Source organism: Equus caballus, chromosome 28, assembly GCF_041296265.1.
Source record: "Equus caballus isolate H_3958 breed thoroughbred chromosome 28, TB-T2T, whole genome shotgun sequence".
NCBI lineage: Eukaryota > Metazoa > Chordata > Mammalia > Perissodactyla > Equidae > Equus > Equus caballus.
Genome location: NC_091711.1, coordinates 42147841 through 42166757, shown reverse-complemented (window position 1 = coordinate 42166757; position 18917 = coordinate 42147841). Strand labels below are relative to the sequence as shown.

The 18917-nt window shown below is 52.1% G+C and overlaps 1 protein-coding gene across 2 annotated transcripts in view; it reads right to left on the bottom strand.

Moving 5' to 3' along the window:
- The window catches only part of FAM83F (family with sequence similarity 83 member F), a 31883-nt gene extending 22593 nt beyond the window's left edge, over nucleotides 1-9290 (bottom strand). For both annotated transcript variants that reach the window (XR_011433446.1, XM_023631475.2), the window contains exon 1: nucleotides 8715-9290. Coding sequence is in view for 1 of the 2 variants with exons in the window: in XM_023631475.2 (XP_023487243.1) it covers nucleotides 8715-9209 (495 nt within the window). In the remaining variant the exon portion in view is untranslated. The remainder of the gene's footprint in view (nucleotides 1-8714) is intronic.
- Between the last annotated feature and the right edge of the window lie 9627 nt (nucleotides 9291-18917).

The following is an 18917-nucleotide window of genomic DNA, read 5'->3' as shown; positions in this document are numbered from 1 at the left end:
TGCCGGGAGAGGCAAGTGGAGAGTGCAGGGAGGGGTCTGGTTGGGGAAGGTGGTCACAGGGCGTTGGGGTGACGGGAATAAAGTGAGTCCATGCACTCCCAGGCCTCTGGCCTCGCACACACCTGCCCTCTGCCCACCCCCCGCTCCACATTGGCTGCCTCAGCTGTCAATCCCGGGGAGGCCTCCGCAGCCCTGGAGGTCAGTGGGAATCAGACTCTCCTCAGTTCCCACCCAACCCCACTATTTACCAGTGGTGTGACCCTACCATCTGTAAAGTGGAAAGTTTCCCTATGTGTAAAATGGAAAGTTGCTGGATTGTTGTAAAAATGAAAGGAAATAATGTATTCTAAAAGGGCTAGCATGAGTCTGGCATTTAAGCACTCAATAAATAATACCTATCAACCTGCCCCGAACAGTATTGCAGTTTATTTTCTTTTTATCTCCCCCATTGGATTTAAGGTCAGGGTCCACATTTTATTCGTCTGTATATTTCTGCAACCTGGTACATAGCAGGTCCTCAGTAAAACATGTTGAGTGAATGAGCAAATGTGAGGACTCTGCAGGCAGCCTGGGAACCCTCCTGGGAGGCAGGGGGACGAGTTAAGGACACTCACAGTCTGTCCTTGAAGACCCACCATTGGTAAAGAGCCCTGGTCCTGCCCCCGCCCCAACCATCTGCTGACTCACTGCTAGAAAACAGAACAAAAAGAACCTTTATCCAGAGCCTCCCACATGCCCAGCCAGTACTGCGAGGGGCCCAACAGAATGATGACCACCGTACAAGCTGTGCTGGGATGAGCTTACAGATTATTGGAAACTCGGGCCGGAGAGACTAGTAACTAGAAAAGCCACAGGCTCTTTTCCAGAGCTAAGATTCTGGGATCATTCCCAAGGCCACAGACTCCACGGATTTCAAAGAAGTAGAAAGAAAACTGCGAAAGGCGGCTAAGGCTGACTGGTCATGGTGCCTGGGGTGGTGAGGTGCGTGGTGGGGGCGGGGAGCAGGGATTGCTAGAGTGACTCAGCCCGGGGGTGGGGGCTCAGGACAGTGCCAGGAGCCTCTAGAGGCAGGCCGTCAGCCAGTACCCATCCCAGGTTTGGTTGTTCTCTGCCCTGCCCCTCCACCACCCCCTCCAGCCAATTGGAAGCTTGCCCCAGAACTGGCACTCTGAGAAACGGGAGGCGGATCTGGCCACCAGCCAAGGTGAGGCAGCATCCTAGGGGGCAAGAACATGGAGGGATGCGGGGGGTGCTGGCTGGGAATCCATCAAGATCTCAGCTTGTCAGTAAGTGCACAAGTTCCAGGGGCCAGAAAGTGGCAATTGAAAAGGCAATATAGGTCCCTGGAAGCTACCTACACCAGAGCCACCAGGCAGAGAGAATTCTGCTTTTCCTGACTCACACAGAGCAGAGCAGCTAGCAATTGTGGACTTGTTTGTCTCCAGAACTTGTCTGTGAGATTCCCAGGGCCTGGCTGGCAATAAATATACGTTGTTTCTAGAAGTTTTAGAGGGAAGAGGTGGCCCCAGGGGGCAGTCCCCAAAGGCAACCTGCATTTGTTGCAGGAGGACACAAGCCTTGAACTGAAACCTGGGTGGAATCCCAGTTAGCCTCTCATGTGAGTTCCATGACCCTGTGCTTTCCCTGAGCCTCTAGGAACTTCCAGGTTCCCTTGCAGGGTGCTGAGGATTGGATTAATCAAAGGGAATAACATGCATAGCACCTATCTTTCAACAGTGTTAGCTCCTCATAATAGAAATCCTTTTATCTGCATACATTACTCATCTTTTTCAAAATGCTGTCTCATACTCTTGCATTAGAGTCTCAGAACAATCTTGTGAAAGTAAACAAGAAGGCAAGAATTATCCTCATTTTACAGATGCAGAGATGGAGGCCCGGCAAGGTCAAATGATTTGCCCAAGGTCACCTGGTGGGTGACAGAAGAGACAGCCAGAGCAAGACCGAGAACACGCAGGCTCCTGGCTCCCAGCCGTGTGCTCCTTCCCTGGCAGTTGCCTGGCCTCCTCGCACTGCTACCCCACAAACTTGGCCATGCCACCCATGCCACCAAGAGAAGGTCATGAAGAAGGCGCCCCTTTACTGAGGCCCCATCTTCTACTTTTGAACTCCCTGGGAAACACCCATCCTCAGAGTCTCAGGGACACAAAGTGTCAGATTTCAGAGGAACCAAGCCTAGCCTTCCCTCTCCTCCGAAGACAGAAACACAGCCTGTCCCTCCGTGCCCCACCCGTGAAAGCTTTAGTTCTGGGGAGTCTTTCCAGACTGCCCTCGGCGTCTTTGGGCCGGGCTCGGGCGGTCCGTGAGGCCCTTCTGGATGACTGTGTGAGGGACTCTCAGGGGTCCCTGGTTTGGGAGTTGGGGAGCCTCTGCGCCTTCCTGTCTTGTCTCCGCCCATGGCAGATCCCAGCAAAGATCCTCGGTTGGGGATTCAGACGCCACCACCTCTTGCAGACCAACAGCAGCTGTGACAAACCGCCACCACCAAATCAAGGCCAACAGATAAATGGGGTGGGGGGCAGTGGACAGCCGCTCCTCTCTACTCAGAGGAGGAAACAGGAAACAGACCTGCATGGGGCCTCGAACCTGAACCCGAACAACGAGAGGCGACCCCTAGCTCTCCTAACTGATCTCCTGGCTGGGGCTGCCCCACTTCCTGGGAGGAAATTGGGCCGCACTTCCCTCCCCTGCTCTCCTGCTCCTAGAGGAGACAGAGAAGGCAGCAGTCACTCTCCCCGACAACTCACCTTCGTACAATACTTTCTCCATCTCCCTAGGCTTCACACAGTTTCTCCTTCGCTTTGCAAAACCATCTAGAAATCTAGGTCTTATCCTCCCATTTTGCAGGTCAGGAGCCTCAGAGAAGAAAGTGATTTACCCAAAGGAACACAGCTAGTAAGTGGCCAGATTAGGACAGAAACCAAGACCTTTCAACTTCAGAGTCTGTCCTCTGTCCTTGACATGAAGCTGGGTCTCCACTGCTCAGAGATTCCGGCTCCTGGGATCAGTGATCGAGCGTAAAGGAGAGAGGCTCAGAATCCAATAGCCAAAGCGCCCGGGCTTGGCAGGGATGCTGGGACAGGCTGGGGCAAGCTTCCGGCAGGGCTGTGAAGTGCTCAGTCCCGGGAGCTGCAGCCACACCCTTATCCACCAGCCTCAGTGGGACAAGGACTCTCACACAAAGCCCATGTGGAAAGGTCACTTGTGGAGGGATGAAGGGTTGCGGGGGGGGGTGGGCAGTGTGTCAGACCCTCAGGTCATGAACTGCCCTGAGAGGTTCCCTCTCGCACTGTGCATTGAAATCAGACTTTGAAAAGGCAGCTCAGAAGCTCTAGATAAAGTCAACGGTCCCTCTGAGATGGAACAGGAAAAGGTATCAGGAGCAAGTCAAGCATTGGGACAGGCTCTCAGACAAGGTGGTGAGGTGGCTAATGAATGGATTATCAGACTCAGATTTCACAAAGCAGTAACATTTCCAAACATTATACATGTAAACCGCTGGTTTTCTCCCTCCCTTTTCTTCACATCTATAGCCCGTGCCTAGCACGACGCCTGCTACAGAGAAGGTGCTTGGCACTATTTGCTGGACGCGCTCGAATGAGGGAAGCGCTGATTGAGGCTAATGGGGGAAGACAGTGGGCTCTACTCAGTGGCAAAGGCTGCCAGCTGCAAAGCTGAGTCTCCTTGTGCTGTGAGCTGGAGATGCCAAGACTTCGCCACATCTCCTGGGCACGTGTACCAGCTGTCCAACCCCATCAGCTGCCCAAACCTCTAACCAAGGCTGCTGACTTGGCCAACCATGCCTCTTGCTCTGAAACCTCCCCCAAATCCCCCCCCCCCAGGTTAGAGCATTTTTCTCTCTGCTGCCAGACAGCGTGTTACAATGGGGATTGAAGGAGTCCTCTGGGCAAATGCAGGTCAACAGGGGACTTCTCCAGAAACTTGCTTCTCTAGAGGGATGCAGAGGCACAGGTCGCCAATAGGAGACAGTTTCCAATCTTTTAAACGAATCATTGACCACCTGTGACTGTTGGGGCCCTGCGGAGGAGATGGAGAGGAATCAGATGGAGTCTTGGCTCCTCCAAAGCTCCCAGGCCCTGAGGATGAAACGGGCTCTCCCAAAGTGAGCTGTGTGCCTGGCACACAGGTGGCACAAACAAGGCGCCACGTCTGGGAACAAAAAGTCATTTTTGGATTGAAAATTTGATAAAGCGCCAAGGAAGAGGGGGCATCTGAGCCGGGCCCTGAAGGAAACGGGGCAAACCTGTCAGCAGGCAGAGATGGGTAGGGCCAGGCCTGCTACCCACAGCCCTCTGTCCCCCACCAATCAGGCAGGCGTGCTCCTCCCACTGCAACAGGAATAAAGAAGAGCAGCTCCGGGCTAATCAAAGCTCTTAGGCCATTAGCCTCCCTCTCCGATTGTATAATCTTCACGGCATCATCGGTAATTCTGACCAGGGACCTGGGGAAGCTGTGTAATCTCCTCGTCCTTGGTTTGAAAACAAGTCATCCCACCCCTTCCGACCTCAAAGGCCTCTTCTGTGAAATAAAGATAATATTCTCCCTTATACGGTTATCGAGGCTCAAACAGAATGGGGCAGTTTGTGATAAGCAATGAAGAGCTGGGTAGCTGGTGCTTTTGGGTGTGGGCCAGCAATGCAGGGGTCAAGGGTCATTCTTTGAGGTGGGGGGCCAGTAAGTTTTCCTCTGTCCCTGAAGCACAGGCAACACTCTCTAAACCCGTCCAGCAGCCTCAGTCATGGAAGCCGCCAGTCACAAGGGAGCCTGGACGCAAAGACGGGTGGATACTCGGTGCAAGCTCATCCTTCCTGCTGCGTTTGGACATGCTTGTGGACAGGGCCTCAGCACCACAGGTCCTCCCTAACCTGGCTCAGGGGCTGGGTTAGTGCCCCTTCTGCCACGCCCTCTGTCAAGGACTCATCATACTGTATGATAATGATGGCTTAGTAGACTATTAGGCTATTTAAGAGCAGAGGTGTGTTTTATATGTCTGTTTTCTCCTAAAGTGCTTAGCACACAATAAACCTCAAAACACTTGTTGAGCAACCAAATGGATGCCCTGTCCTTCCCAAGTGCTAGCCCATCCAAATGCAGTGGTTTGGTCCTCTCCCTGTGCCCTTGCAAACAAGAACCAAGAGTTTCCTAGTCTACACATGGTCTCCTGTTAACTCCACCTCCCCACATGCCCCACCTGCCACCCCGGTCAGTTACAGTGATCTTAGCAGCCCAGCAGTAGCAACCTCCCTGGTCGCCTGTGCCAGTGTAGGGCAGGCCTGGGACTCATTTCTGGGTCCCTGAAGGCACCCTTCCTGCCTGTAGTTTAAGCAGAGCACATCATTCAGTGACACTAAAATAAACAGATCACTCAAGGGGAAAAAACCAACAGGAAAACCCCCATCCCACAAGTAAACACGGGAATGTCTGAATGCTGGCTATCCAGCGCTGCCCAGAGGGCATTCTGCCATTTGCAGAGGTGCAGAGAGCAGATAACTTAAGACTGGCTGCCTCTGAGGCCCGCCTCCCACTCCACATGGTCTCACCTCCACACCAGCAGGGCTGTTTCCTCACTGGCCATCACCCTTTGCCCCTCGTCCCGAAGCCCTAATCATATTTTTAAAGTGTCCCCTAGTTAGGCTTCTTGCTCCGTCTCCCTGAGGCCCAGGTTCAGAACCTTCACTGATCTGCGGCCATCCACCCTGAGTCTTAGTTTCCTGTTTATCACTCACCAATAAAAATAACAGTGCCAGGCCAGCCCGGTGGCCCAGTGGTTAAGTTTGCACACTCCACTTCAGTGGCCCAGGGCTTCGCTGGTTCGGATCCTGGGCGCAGACATGGTACCACTTGTCAGGCCACGCTAAGGTGGCGTCCCACATGGCACAACTAGAAGGGCCTATAACTAAAGTATACAACTATGTACTGAGGGGATTTGTGGAGAAAAAGCAGAAAAGAAAAAAAAAATGACAGTTCCTTAAGAGGTTATTCTGAAGATTACATGAGATAAAATACAAAACTCTCTGGCACACAGTCGGACCTCTGTATGTCCTTCTGCCTCCTCTCCACAATCACAGGTGTCTCTGCACAGAAACCATCTCAGTTTCCCCCACCCGGCCTGCAGCAGCCAGACTCTCCCTGGCAACAAGGAAACTCCTTCCCTCAGGGTGAAAAGGAAGGAGGAAGAATCCAATGCAACGGCCACGTAAGGGTGCTTGCCAGCTGGACAAGCTGGGTGGCGGGCAGGCAGTAGTCAGAGGGTGTAGCCTGTAGAAGCAGAAGTTAGGGATCTGGGTCTTTCTATAACCAACCATGTGACCTTTGGGCAAGCCCCTTTCCTTCTCTGTGCCTCAGTTTCCCCATCTGTGAAACAGGGTCAACCACTCTGATCTACCTACTTCACGGGGTCTTTGAGAAGCAGGTGCTGCACAGACGTGAGTGGCAGTGATTAAGGGTGGGGGCCCAGCGGGCCTGGGAATTGAGTCGGCACAGATGGGTCCGAAGCTACTTCTTTCACGGGGGCAGTCACCTGCCTAGGACCCAGTTTTAGGACGCTCACTCCAGGCCCCACACAGTACTCAGCTCCTACCAGGATGGCTTTCTTCCTGCCAATCAGAGCTGCTTGCTGTTTTGAAGCAAAAACCTCTTGCTCCTGCTCTTGAGTCTCTTATGGAGAAACTGCCCCTTCCAGTTTCCTTCTCTTTCCCCTTTTCACTCTGCAACTCACCTCTCTTGGGAAGCCTTCCCAGATTAGGCACATCCAGCCTCAAAAACTCTTCTCTTTCCAGCACATCCCCCAGCATTTGAGTTAACTTTAGGAGGGCAAAGGCTACAGCTTATATGCTGATGGCTAGTGCCTGGCACACAGTAGGTGCTCAGGAAATAACTACTGGCTAAACACATACATATGGGATTGGTTCACAATTGTTAAAGCTGTTAAATATTTAAAGAGTTAAGAACACTCCACCAGGCAGGAGATCCCACAGGGTCTAGAAGCCCCAGGGCAGGGGCCCTGTCTCTCCCTTCTTGTAACAGGGGTATACAACCCGTTCCCCAGGTTGTGATCAGGTTAGCGCCATTCACGCTTCTCATTCACGAGGTTTAACTCTGCTGCACCATTATCAAACAGCAGGGCAGGGTAGCACAGTGGTTAAGAGCAAGGACTTGGCGTTTGAACCCTGGCTCAGCCACTTACTAGCTATGTGACCTTAACTGTTCTGAATGCAAAAATGAGGAAAATGCCCATCTCACCAGGTTGTTGTGAAAAGCCAAAGAGAAAATGCAGGTAAATCATTAGCACAGTGGCTGGCACATATTAATTGCTAATAAATCGAGGCTCGTTAGTATTACATCATGAGACTTGACCCCTGACCCTAGCTGCAGCCTGCTGCACAGAATGGTCACCCACATCCTTTCCCCTCCTCTGTCCAAACTTGCTTCTTTATTGCAGAATGCAACATTCAAAGAAAGCTCAGGCAGACAAGGAGGAATTCCTCAGAGAGGGAGGGTGGAAATATGGAGAGTGAAGAGTTAACCCTTCCTTCTGGCAGCCAATCTACTTCCAGGAAGAGGAGCCCCACCACGGGTCTTTCTAGGTTAATCTTCCCTCCCCAGGTCATTCACCTCCAGGGGTAACCAGACTCCAATCACATGAACTGAACTGAATTAGAACAGTGACCCCAAGCCACTCCTGTGTATATTCTGAACGGGGCACCAAAGGTTGCTGGTGTTTCTTAACAAACCTCAGTGTAGGGGAGCCAGATTTACCAAATCAAAATACAGAATGCCCCATTAAGTTTGAATTTCAAATAACAAATAACTTTTTAGTATTGGTATGCACCATGCAATATTTGGGGCATACTACTAAAAAAATTATTCATTGTTGGTCTGAAATTCAAATTTAACAAGGTGTCCTATATTTTAATTGGAAACTCTACCCAGATACCCCTACCCAAGGCCACAGAGAAAAGATAAAAATCTTCCCCCTGCCCCACAACCTACAGGCCCCACAGATATTCTAACCAGCCACCCTGGAAGCATCTCCTTCCAACCCGCAATTACAGCAGACCAGTAAGTGAGAGCTTTTTCCTGAGCTGCTGAGAAGCCACCCGCCTTGTCCAAGTGTCCATCACAGCCAGGCACGTAGCAGGTGTTCAGAATACATTCCTCATTCATTCCAGACTGCTTGAGCTCTAGTGCTGGACCAGGCCAGCCTGGACTCTGGGGGGTCTCCTCAGAGCAGCATGGCTGGGGTGGGGCTGGGGAGGCCACAGCACCCACTTCCTGGGGTTGTTTTGAAGATCAAAGGAGGAAATGGCCAGGGGTATATTTTGTAAATCCCTGGGCAGCACACAGGTTATGATCACACCTCCGAGTGGCCTTTTTATCACAGGGCCCCACAGCCCCACTCTTCTCTAGGCAGCAGAACTCGACAGGGAAATAGAGGAACAGAGCGGCGGACAGCCAGCGCCTCTGGACACTGCAATAACGACTGTCCAGCACCTTGTACTTTACCAAACAGCTCACTTCCATCCTTTCTAGAGGCCTCACCAGCCCCGCGACGTGAGGGAGGGTTCGGGGCCCATTTTCCAGAGGGTGGTCAGGGCGGCCTCCGAGGTGGGGCCTGGTCCAAGGGGCTGGGCATGGGGTCCCAGCGGTGTGGGGGGCGTGGGGGGGGGGCCTACCTTTTGGGCCTGTTGGATCATCTGCCTGACCACCTGCTTGAGGTGGGGGGCCTTCTCCTCCTTGGGGGGGTGGGTGAAGAGGGTGACGCGGCTCACGCCGCGGTAGAAGCCCGTGTCGGTCCAGCCCAGGTCCAGCGGGGGCACCTCAGTGTCCGAGCGGTCGGGCCAGTAGGCCAGGGACTCGCTGGGCTCGGCCGGGGCCTGCGCCGGGGCCTTGGCCTTGGCCTTGCTCTTGCCCCGGGCGGCGGCGGCGGCGGCGGGGGCCGCGTCCTCGTAGGGGCTCCAGGCGGCGCGGAGGGCCTGGCGCTCCGGGCTGGAGAGGAAGTCCCGCAGCCGCTCCTTCTGGACCCGCTCGCGGTAGGCCTGCTCGCCGCCGCCCAGCAGCGCCTCCAGCGCGGCCCGCCGCCGCTCGCAGTAGTAGAAGGCGGCCTGTGCCTCGCTCACCCGCTCGTTCACGTGCGCCTCGTCCAGGCAGCTCAGCTGGGACTCGGCCATGGCGCCCGGCCGCCCGCCCGGCCCGGCCCGGGTCCCGCTGCCGCACCTGGGGCCGCCGAGGGGCGGGGCGCCTCACCTGGCCGCGGGGCCGGCCAATCCGCGCGGGCCCGGGCGCGGGCGCGGCCGTCGGGCGGGGAGGGGTGGCCGCGCCCTCCGCCTCCGCAGGGCGCGAGCCGCTGGGGACCTCGGGGGTTCCGGGGGGGTTCTCGGGGGACGCGGCCCGGCCTAGGCCTGCGGGGCCCGGCCCGGGCCGGGGACTCCAGAGCGCGCAGGACCGCAGTTAGAGCCACGTGCGGCCTCGGGCCGGCTCCCGCCTCCCGGCCTCGACCCTCCGGTGGGGGAAAGGTCGGGGACCTAACCCTTCCCGCCGCCTGGCCGGGCCGGACACGTGGCAGGTGCGCGTTCATTTTCCCCGCTGGTGGGGCCCCGAGCACGTGTTCTGGCCGGGGCGCCTCTGGGGGGCAGATCTGACCGCTCCACCGCCTCGGACCCGGAGGCCCTGCTGCTAGACCGGATTGTGACGCTGAGGAGGGACGGTTGGGGTGCAAAAGCGAAATGCTAATAAAACTCCCAGTTCCCGGCCCACATCTCCCAGTTCTGAGATCAGAGGGCTCCGGGGGCTGTCAATCCAACACTTCAACACGATAAAAAGTTATTAAAAAAATAAAAAGCCACCCAAATACAGCAAGGATTAAGCAGCATGGTGGAATTTTTCCCCCCTTTTAATTTGAAGTGGGATGTGTGTGTGTGTGTGTGTGTGTGTGTGTGCGTGCGCGCCCGTGTGTTTGGGCAAGATAGGCTGCCAGAGGCCTGATTACTACATTAGTGATTCAAAATATATGTTTGAGCTCAAGGAAGGAAGCCACACACACACACACACACACTTCACAAGCAGAAGCAGCTCTGCTGTTTCCCATTGGATTAAATACAATCTTCTTAGTCATTAACATATTATTTTGTTCATGCACTGCTGTACAATTTGATTCTCCACATTCAAAATATTTTCAGATCATAGCAACCAAAGGTTCACATTTCTCTCATTTTATAGCACAGCATCTTGGAGCCGGAAGGAGCGTCAGAAACCAGTCCAACCCCTTCATTTTATGGATGAGGAAATTGAGGCCCAGAAACATGTGGTTGCCCAGGTCTCCCTGTAAGGGAGAGGGACCACATGGGGACTCCTAGGTTCTCGATGTCTCGGAGATCTTTGCCCTACATTACAGCCACTTTGCCTTCTCTACTCCTCCTGTGAAACAACAGAAAGTTATTGGGGACCTGGTTTTAATCCCGGGGAATTTGAAGAGGTCGCCTGCTATTTCTAAGCCTTCTTTTGCTGGTCTGGAAAAATGAGGGTTAGATTTCCAAATACCTGCAAATTTTGTGGCAATCATCTGGCGTCCTATGTCAGATCAGGGATGGTGAGCAGAGAGGTGCCCATGATATCACCTGTGTCTTCTGCTACCCTTGGGAACTGGAAGTCCTTGCTCCTAGTAACAATCCACTCTTAAGTACAGTATAGACGATTTCATCTTCAGGTGGGAGAGCATTTAGTTTGTTTCCTGACCTGAGGCCCTACAAGATGCCAGACTCTGTGCCCTGGGGACACAGAGGAGCTCAGGGCAGTGAGAGGAACAGACAAACAAACTCACAGGAGGATAACACAGATGTGATGAAAGTGCTTTAATGAACTCCATCAGCAGTGCTTTGGGAGCAAACATTCACCCAGTGCCTGCGATGTGCCTGGCACCCGCATGTGCTCAGTACATGTTTCTTTTAAAAAGAATGAATTAAGGCCAAGAGAAAGGTATGTGCAGGGAGCTGTGGGGACTATGAGGGAAGAAGTAATTAATCTGCCCAATGGCAGGTGGATAAGAAGGGCTTCACCCATCAGGAAGGGATTTTGAATGGAGCCTAAAAGAATGAGAAGAAATCAAGGGGGAGAGAGGAGTGAAAACACTCCAGGCAGACGAGTGGAGACTGGGTGTGGTCAGAGCATCACGAAGGCAGCAGGCACCCTGGGGTTCAGCTCAAGATACTTAACCCTGGGAGCCTTAGTGTTCTTATCTGTAAAGTGGGATAATAATGCTGACCTTCTACGACCTCCCAGATGGTTGTAGGGATTAAATAAGTTCGAGTACTTGATTTAATTAGCACTTGACAGGTAGGAAGTAGTTTACAAGAGTGCTTCTTAAACTTTACTGTGCACAGCAGTCACCGCTGGGGGTGGGGGGAGTGGGGATCTTGCTAAAATGCAGATTCTGATTCAGTAGGTGTGAGGAGAGGCCAGAGGTTCTGCATTTCTAGCCAGCTCCCAGGTAATGGTGGTGGCGCTGGTCCGCAGACCACAATATGCATAGCAAGGATTTCCATAGCAAGGTGAATAGGAGCCTCAACGTTCATGTCGGAGAGTCCTGATATGGAATCCCACTTTCCCGGCATAAGCTGTGTGTCTCTGGAATTTCTGAGCCTTGGTCCCATCACTGAAATATAGGCAATAATACAACCTACCTGATGGGGCTGTGTGAGAAGGGAAACAAGCTGGTGGATACACACCAATTAGCAGAGTGGCTGGGACAGTGTAACAGTAAAGGGTGCTTAAAGCGTAGGAAGATGGGACTAGAAAGAGAAGGATGTCGGAGTCAAATAGTGGGGACTTTGACTTTAGATCTTATTCTGTAGCTAGAGGGAAGCCACTGAGGGTATTTATTTTATTTTATTATTATTATTATTTAAAGATTGGCACCTGAGCTAACATCTGTTGCCTATCTTTTTCTTCTTCTTCTTCTTCTCCCCAAAGCCCCCCAGTATGCAGTTGTGTATTCTAGTTGTGAATGCCTCTGGTTGTGCTATGTGGGACGCCGCCTCAGCTTGGCCTGATGAGCGGTGCCATGTCTGTGTCTGGGATCCAAACTGGCAAAACCCCGGGCCGCCACAGCGGAGCACGCAAACTTAACCACTCAGCCATGGGGCTGGCCCCTGAGGGTTATTTATTTTTATTTTATTTTATTTTTTTTTGGTGAGGAAGATTGGCCATGAACTAACATCTGTGCCAGTCTTCCTGTATTTTGTACGTGGGATGCCAGCACAGCACGGCTTGATGAGTGGTGTGTAGGTTTGTGCCTGTGATCCCAACCCATGAACCCTGGGCCACCAAAGCAAAGCAAGGTAACTTAACCACTACGCCACTGGGCTGGCCCCTGCCACTGAGGGTTGTTAAGAGACTGCTGTGGTCATAAAATAGCAGCAATTACTCTGTGCCAGGCTCCGTGCCAAATATTTTCTGTATATTTCAAATGAATTCATGTAATCCTATTAGAAAACTATTCTTAGCCCCATTTTACAGCTGAGAAAATTGAAGCACAGAGAGGTTCAGCAGCTTAGGCTAGGTCACCCAGCTAGTAAGAAGAGCCAGAATTCCAACCCAGACCATCTGACTCCAGAGCTGGTCTATCTACCCACCTTGCTATAATGCCTCAGTTAAGAATGCCAGAAAGGAACATTAGAAAGAGATAGTGTTCCCCTTGTTTAATAATTTATTTATTCGACAAACATTTGCTGAATGCCTAGCCTTGCCCTGAGGATTAGAAACCATGCACTCATTTACCAAATCCTTCTTGAGCCTTACTAAGCACAAGGCGCTATTCTCCATGCTGGGGGCGCAGCTTAGAACAAAACCAAGCCCTTGCCACGTGGAGCTTGTGTGGAAGTAGAGTGATTAAGACCCGGTGTTTGCTCTCATGGAGCACAAGTGTTATGTGACACCAGTTGCAATTGGACAGAAGGTTAGAATCACAGTAGAATGTTTTAGTAACAGTTCACATTGGAAAAGATCTTTCCTAGATCTAACACGAAACACACTAGATGTAAAACACACTGTGGCCTTTTCATAATATTTCTCTTTACATACAAATAACTTATTTATGCAACCAACATTTTTGAGTTAACGTGTACTAGGTAACATGCTTGCCACCGAGAATAAACAAGAGGAATCAGACATGAGAGCTAGCTGCCCTGGTGGCTCCCCCAATTTGGCTGGGAGTCAGATACCCACAGCCATCTTTACAAGGCAGGGTGATAAGGCATTCATGGAGAGGTTGCAGGCTATGGAAGCATTTTAATGTAGAGTTATCACATTTGACCCAATCTGGTAAACGGAGACTGTGAAAGGGATTACCTGAAGTGTTACAGAGGAATAAACTAAAGCTCTGGGAGGTGAGACGGCCCATTCAAGGTTATCAGCTAGCGAGCGGAAGTGCTGAGACACGCATCCACGCAGCCCGATCCCGGGCCGTCCACCCTACCACACAGCTGAACATGCTGTGCATTGTTATCGTGATTTTTAAAAAGCCTTACCAGCTGGGAAAATGATTTCTTTTAGGCACAGGCCCTATCTGCTTCGTGTCTGGGGACACTCCATGAGGTGGGGACACCCTAGGAAAGCCTCTGGTCCTCTGCTGGTCCCTCCGGTCCTGGGTCTGGAGTTTCCCTGAGGTAGGTGGGGCCCATCAGGGGTGCATTTCCAGCTTCAGAGGCCAGCTCGCCCAAGGTGACTGCGCCTTTCTGAGGAATCGTGCTTCCTCCAGCCAATTCCCCTCCCGCCTCCTTCTCCGGCACACGCCTCCCCCTCCTGCCTGGGAACTTGGCTCTCGTTTCCCTTCCTCTCGCCTTATGCAACTGCCGGCTGTGTGTGCGGTAAAGAAATGACACCTCACAGTCAGCATTAATTGTAGCTGTGTTCATCCCTGCACACGTCTATTTTCCTGGGTCCTCCTGTTAATTCGAGTCCCAAAATAGCCCGCTTCATGATATATTCTTAAAAAGGTTTCCCCGGGCTGTCTTTTTTCCCTCTGTGGCAATTTGTGTTGTGAGCACCTGCTATAAAACTTTGAGGGCTCTCTCACACCTCTGTAAACTTTGTGCTTGCTGCCTGTTCCCAGAGAGGATGAGAGAAGACGAGGAGGCCGTCACAGCCGACACCGTGGGGAGGAGGCGTGTAGATCCTAGAACTGAACTAGTTGAGCAACTCATCTCTGACCTGCTCTGCTGGCCTGGAGAAATGAATACACTGAGGCCTCTCCCCTGCCCCTTCACGACTTACCTGAGGCTTCCATCTGTTCAGTCTTGAGTGAGTTACTGAGCACTGACTATGTACAAGGCAAGTTCCTGCCCTCTAAGGCCTTCCAGACTCAGGGATGGTGTTCTATCTGCAACCTTGGAGCCATATAGGCTCCTCTCCCCAATCACTTTGCAACTGCCCCTGCCTCCTTCACACCCTGAATCCGTGGTTTTTCTGTAGCTTCCTCCCACTCCTTCTCAGTCTCTTTCGTCCATCCCTTAAACGTTGGTGTTCCTCAGGGCTCCTCCTGGGCCTTGGCCTTTAGACCTCACACGCTCCATGGGCAGTCTCACCTCCCTATGGCTAGACTCACTCTCATATTTCTATCTCAACTCCTCAACTTGCTCCTCAACTCCATGCCAGTTTATCAGGCTGCCTGCTGGTCCTCTCTACTCCGACGTCTTACAACCTCCTGGGCAACATGTCTCAAAAGGAACCCATCATCCACTTCTCCTCCACCTGCTCCCCAGCTGCTGCTCCTTCTGAGTCTCTCTCCTCCAGAATGACACCACCATCTGCCTGGCTGCCCGAGTGGGAAACACAGATGCATTGGGACTCTTCCTGTCTCTCTCGGCCACCACGCCAGAAGTGGCTTCTTCTGTGATGTCTCCCGTTAGCTGTCTTCCCGCCATCCCTGCTGCCACTCCCCCTCCCAACTCCCCACACCCCCACCCCGCCTTGTTGCAAGAGCCTCCTAGCTATTCTTCCTAACTTGATCCTCTCCCCTCAAATCCTTTCTAACATGCAAATATATTATGTCGTTTTCTAGCATAAAGCTCTTCCAAAGGTTCCCCGTGATCCCAGAGCTAAAGCCCAAGCACCATGAGGCCATTTACAATCCAAACCTGTTAGGGTCCTTCCATGTCCTCTCCCGCTTCCTTGACATGTCTTTGCTAAGGGAGCTCCCGCTGATGAAGTTCTTTCCTCTCCAGTCCACCAGCTACTCTTCTGAATCCTTGGGTCTTCAGCTTGGCCGCTTCCTCCCTGGCATCTTTCCTGCCCTCCAAGCCTGGCTTAGGTGGCCTTACTTCATGCTTAGCCCCAGTTTATCACTCAAGTTCTGTGGGTAATGGTTTGTCTCCCCCCACAGTGGGTAGGTGCCTTGAGGTCAGGATTGTCTTATTCATCATGGCGTTCCCAGGCATTATAACCTAAAAACCAGAATTTTACCCTCATTCCCCGCTCCTCCACCATCATATTACTTTAAACTGACCAAGAATTCCTTCTTAAAACTGGGTAGGATTTCCCCTCTTCCCCTGGCATAAAGTAAGAACATAAGAATAAGACCCTTCGATGCAAAAGACAATTCAGTTGAATGTGAGTCCTTCTTTTGGCCATTCAGTTGCACATTGTGACTGTGTGTATGTGAGAGGGAGAGAGAGAGAGAATATGATGTGTGTCGTAGGGCACACAAGACAGTGGACATTTTTGAGCATCTTTAAAGATAAACAAGGGTTTCGGCATCCACAAGGTCCTGGGAGGAGCAGACCTCAAGGCAGTTGGGGGTGGGGACCAGGATCTGGAAGGGAGCTGAGGGCAGAGGTCAACTGGAGTACAGCCCAGGAAGAGGCCCAGGGGGTTGGTGCTTCTCCTCACCTGGAGCCTCCTTCCCCAGCCCTCTCCCAACACCCTGGGTGCAGAGTCAGCCCATTGTGTGTTCTGGGGGTGCAGTGATCCAGAGCGAGAGCTGGTCACAGAGAGGGGACTGTGGCTGATTAGCTTGAGCCTTCTGCTCTTCAGTGCCTCATGCTCTGACTCTTCCTGCTGGTTAAGGGTCAGAAGAAGATTTCCGACCGTGAAGGAGATGGACCAAGACCACCTCAGACCCCTCTCTCTCATCTCTCGCTGCCCCGGCAGAGGCACTTGGCCTGACCAGAACGGCCCCACCCGAGCACTTCAGGCCTAGAGTCAGAGGGCAGCACGATCAGGAGCACACGTCGCCTCCGCCATTAGATTATGTTTCCAAGGTTAGGAACTAGTCTGGTCTGCCGCTGTGTCTCCTGCAGAATCTTGCCCCAGTGCGCTCCGTAATTATTTACTGGACTGAATTCTGAATGTTATTCTCAGTGAAAACAATCCCGTATCTGCAAACATACATGGAGCGCTATGCTGTAGGGGATTTAAGAAAAAACATGGACCTACTCCTGGCTCAAAAGGGGCTGAGAAAACAGAGGGATTGCCAAGCCCTCCTGTCACCCCGCTGTCTACTCTCCCTCGAAGATGCGAGGGAGGCAGGAATTCTACATTATTTCAGCCCAACTGAACACATTCTAAAACCTTACACAATATGGACTTGAGGTTCATGGTACATTAGGGATCATGATCCACAAGTAATTATTTAATTTCTAGAGATAAAAATTCAGATTCAACAAGGTGTCTGAGCATTTCCTAGGTACCAGGCATACAGTTGCTTATTTCTTTCTCAGGTTATGTATTACAACCCGCTCATGATATAACCGATAAAGCTGAGGCTCAGAGACGTTTAGCAAACTGATCAGGGTCACACAGCTTAGGATTCAAACCCAAGTCCACTTGCTACCAAGTCTGTGGGACCCAAGGGCCGGATGGGTTATACAATAGAACTCCACTGTCCAATACGGTTGCTACTATTTAAATTTAAATTAATCAAATTAATTATTGGTCGGAAGTTCAGTTCCTCATCACACTGGCCGCATCTGAAGTGCTCAATAACCAGTGGGGCTAATGGCTATCGTATTGGCTCGTGCAGCTGTTGAATATTTCCTTCATCGCAGACATTCTTTTAGACAGCACTGCTACAAGAACTCAAAAGCATGAGCAGGGAGCCGAGGGCTGAGAAGCTGGGAAGACTTTTCCAAGGAGGTGGATCTTAAAGGACTTAGAAGCTCAGAAAGGAGGTGGGAGAGCATTCCGGGTAGTAGTGACTTCTAGGAGAAGAAGGGAAACTGTGCCCTTCATGTTTGCATTCCCAGCTCTCCTAGGGACCTGGTACTGAGGGAGTGTTGAAAGGATGAATGGATGGGCGAAGGAATGTAATACTCAAGGCAAATACAGGCTAAACCAACAAATTAGTTTGGGTCATGGTGCATGTGTGTATATATATGTGCATATGTGTGTGTGTATAAGTGTGCATTTGTGTATGTGTGTACACGTATATGTGTGTATATACACATGTATATGTGTATATAAGTGTGCATTTGTATGTACATATGTATGTGATTACACGTCTGTGAATACATACATGTGTGTGTGTTTCAGGGATAAGGAAGGACAAGGAGAGCCTTGGGCCAGAAATATAGGTTGCTCCACGGAAGTTCTTAAGTCCTTGAATTGCAGGGTGAGTTTGAACTTAACTCTGTTGGCATTTGGGAGCCATGGATGGTGTGTGAGCTGGGCGATGGCAGGATGCAAATGGTTGAGATGGATGTGCCTGGCAGAGAGTGCAGGATGGGCCAGAGACAGGGAGAGCCCACGCTGGCCTCCAACAACAACTAGTATTAGAGAAAGAAGGCTGCTCCAGTTCTGAGGTTGGGGAGGGTTGGGAGGAAAGCCGCGGGAAGGGCCAGAGTCTTCTCTCACTTCCTCTTGGCAGCAGCACAGAAGCGGGAGTTCCTGGAGCCAGCACCCTGCAGGCCGCGCGGTCAGCATGAGCAATCTTCACCCCTGTAGGGCAGAGCCCAGCAGACCGAGCGCCTCTCCCTCCCAATCTCGGGCAGTGCGGGGAACTGGGGTGTGTCTGAAACATTTGCAGACAAATTTTAAAACAGCTCTGACCCCAACCAAGGGACCTGGGCCAGAATTATTTATTTACTTAGTGTCTGCTCATCCCTGTGTTTGGGGACTGGAACTTGAGCATCACAGGGCACAGGCCCTGACACACACACCCCTCCAGGGCAAAGCCACAAGAGCAACGTCAGGAGATGGTTCAGCAGAGGGAGAGTTGCCCTCAGCTGAGGGTGGAATCAAGGAAGGCTTTGTGGAGGAGGCAGCATTTTCCCCGGCCTTGCAGGCTGACTAGGATGTGGACAGAGGTTGATAGAAAGGAAGGCGCACTCCAGGTAAAGGGACCAGCATCAGCACAGTCATGGAGGAAGGGAAATGCAGGACAAGTTTCAGGCAGAGGGTAGCCCAGAAGTCCTGCCTCTACTCACCCCCCATCTCCGGGAGGCTGCTCGAACCACAAGCCCGGGATGGCAGGTGAAAAAAGGTTTCTAGCAGAGAGGGTGCCTGATCTGGGTGGGTTGATGAGTAAAGTATCGGAAAGCCTGGAGGCCGGCAGACCGGCCAGAGGCAGTAATGGTGGCTCTGGGATGCTGCAGACACCTCTGCCTGGCCTGGCGCTCTCCCTTCGAGAATTACTCCTTTGTTTGGCCAACAGCCTCAGTAGTTTGTCCCTCCTGGGCCACCATTACAGGGCAGCCATCACCTGGAAGAGGATGGGCCCAGGGAGGGGAGCTCTCCTGAAGTCGATTTACTACATCAGCAAGCTATCAGTTTGATGGGCTCAGAGAGACTTACCCCGAGGACGGCTGAATACAGGACAGGCAAGTTTGAAAGGAGAGAGGCCTCTCCAGCAACATGTTGCTGGAGGTGGGGTGGGGTGGGGTGGGGTG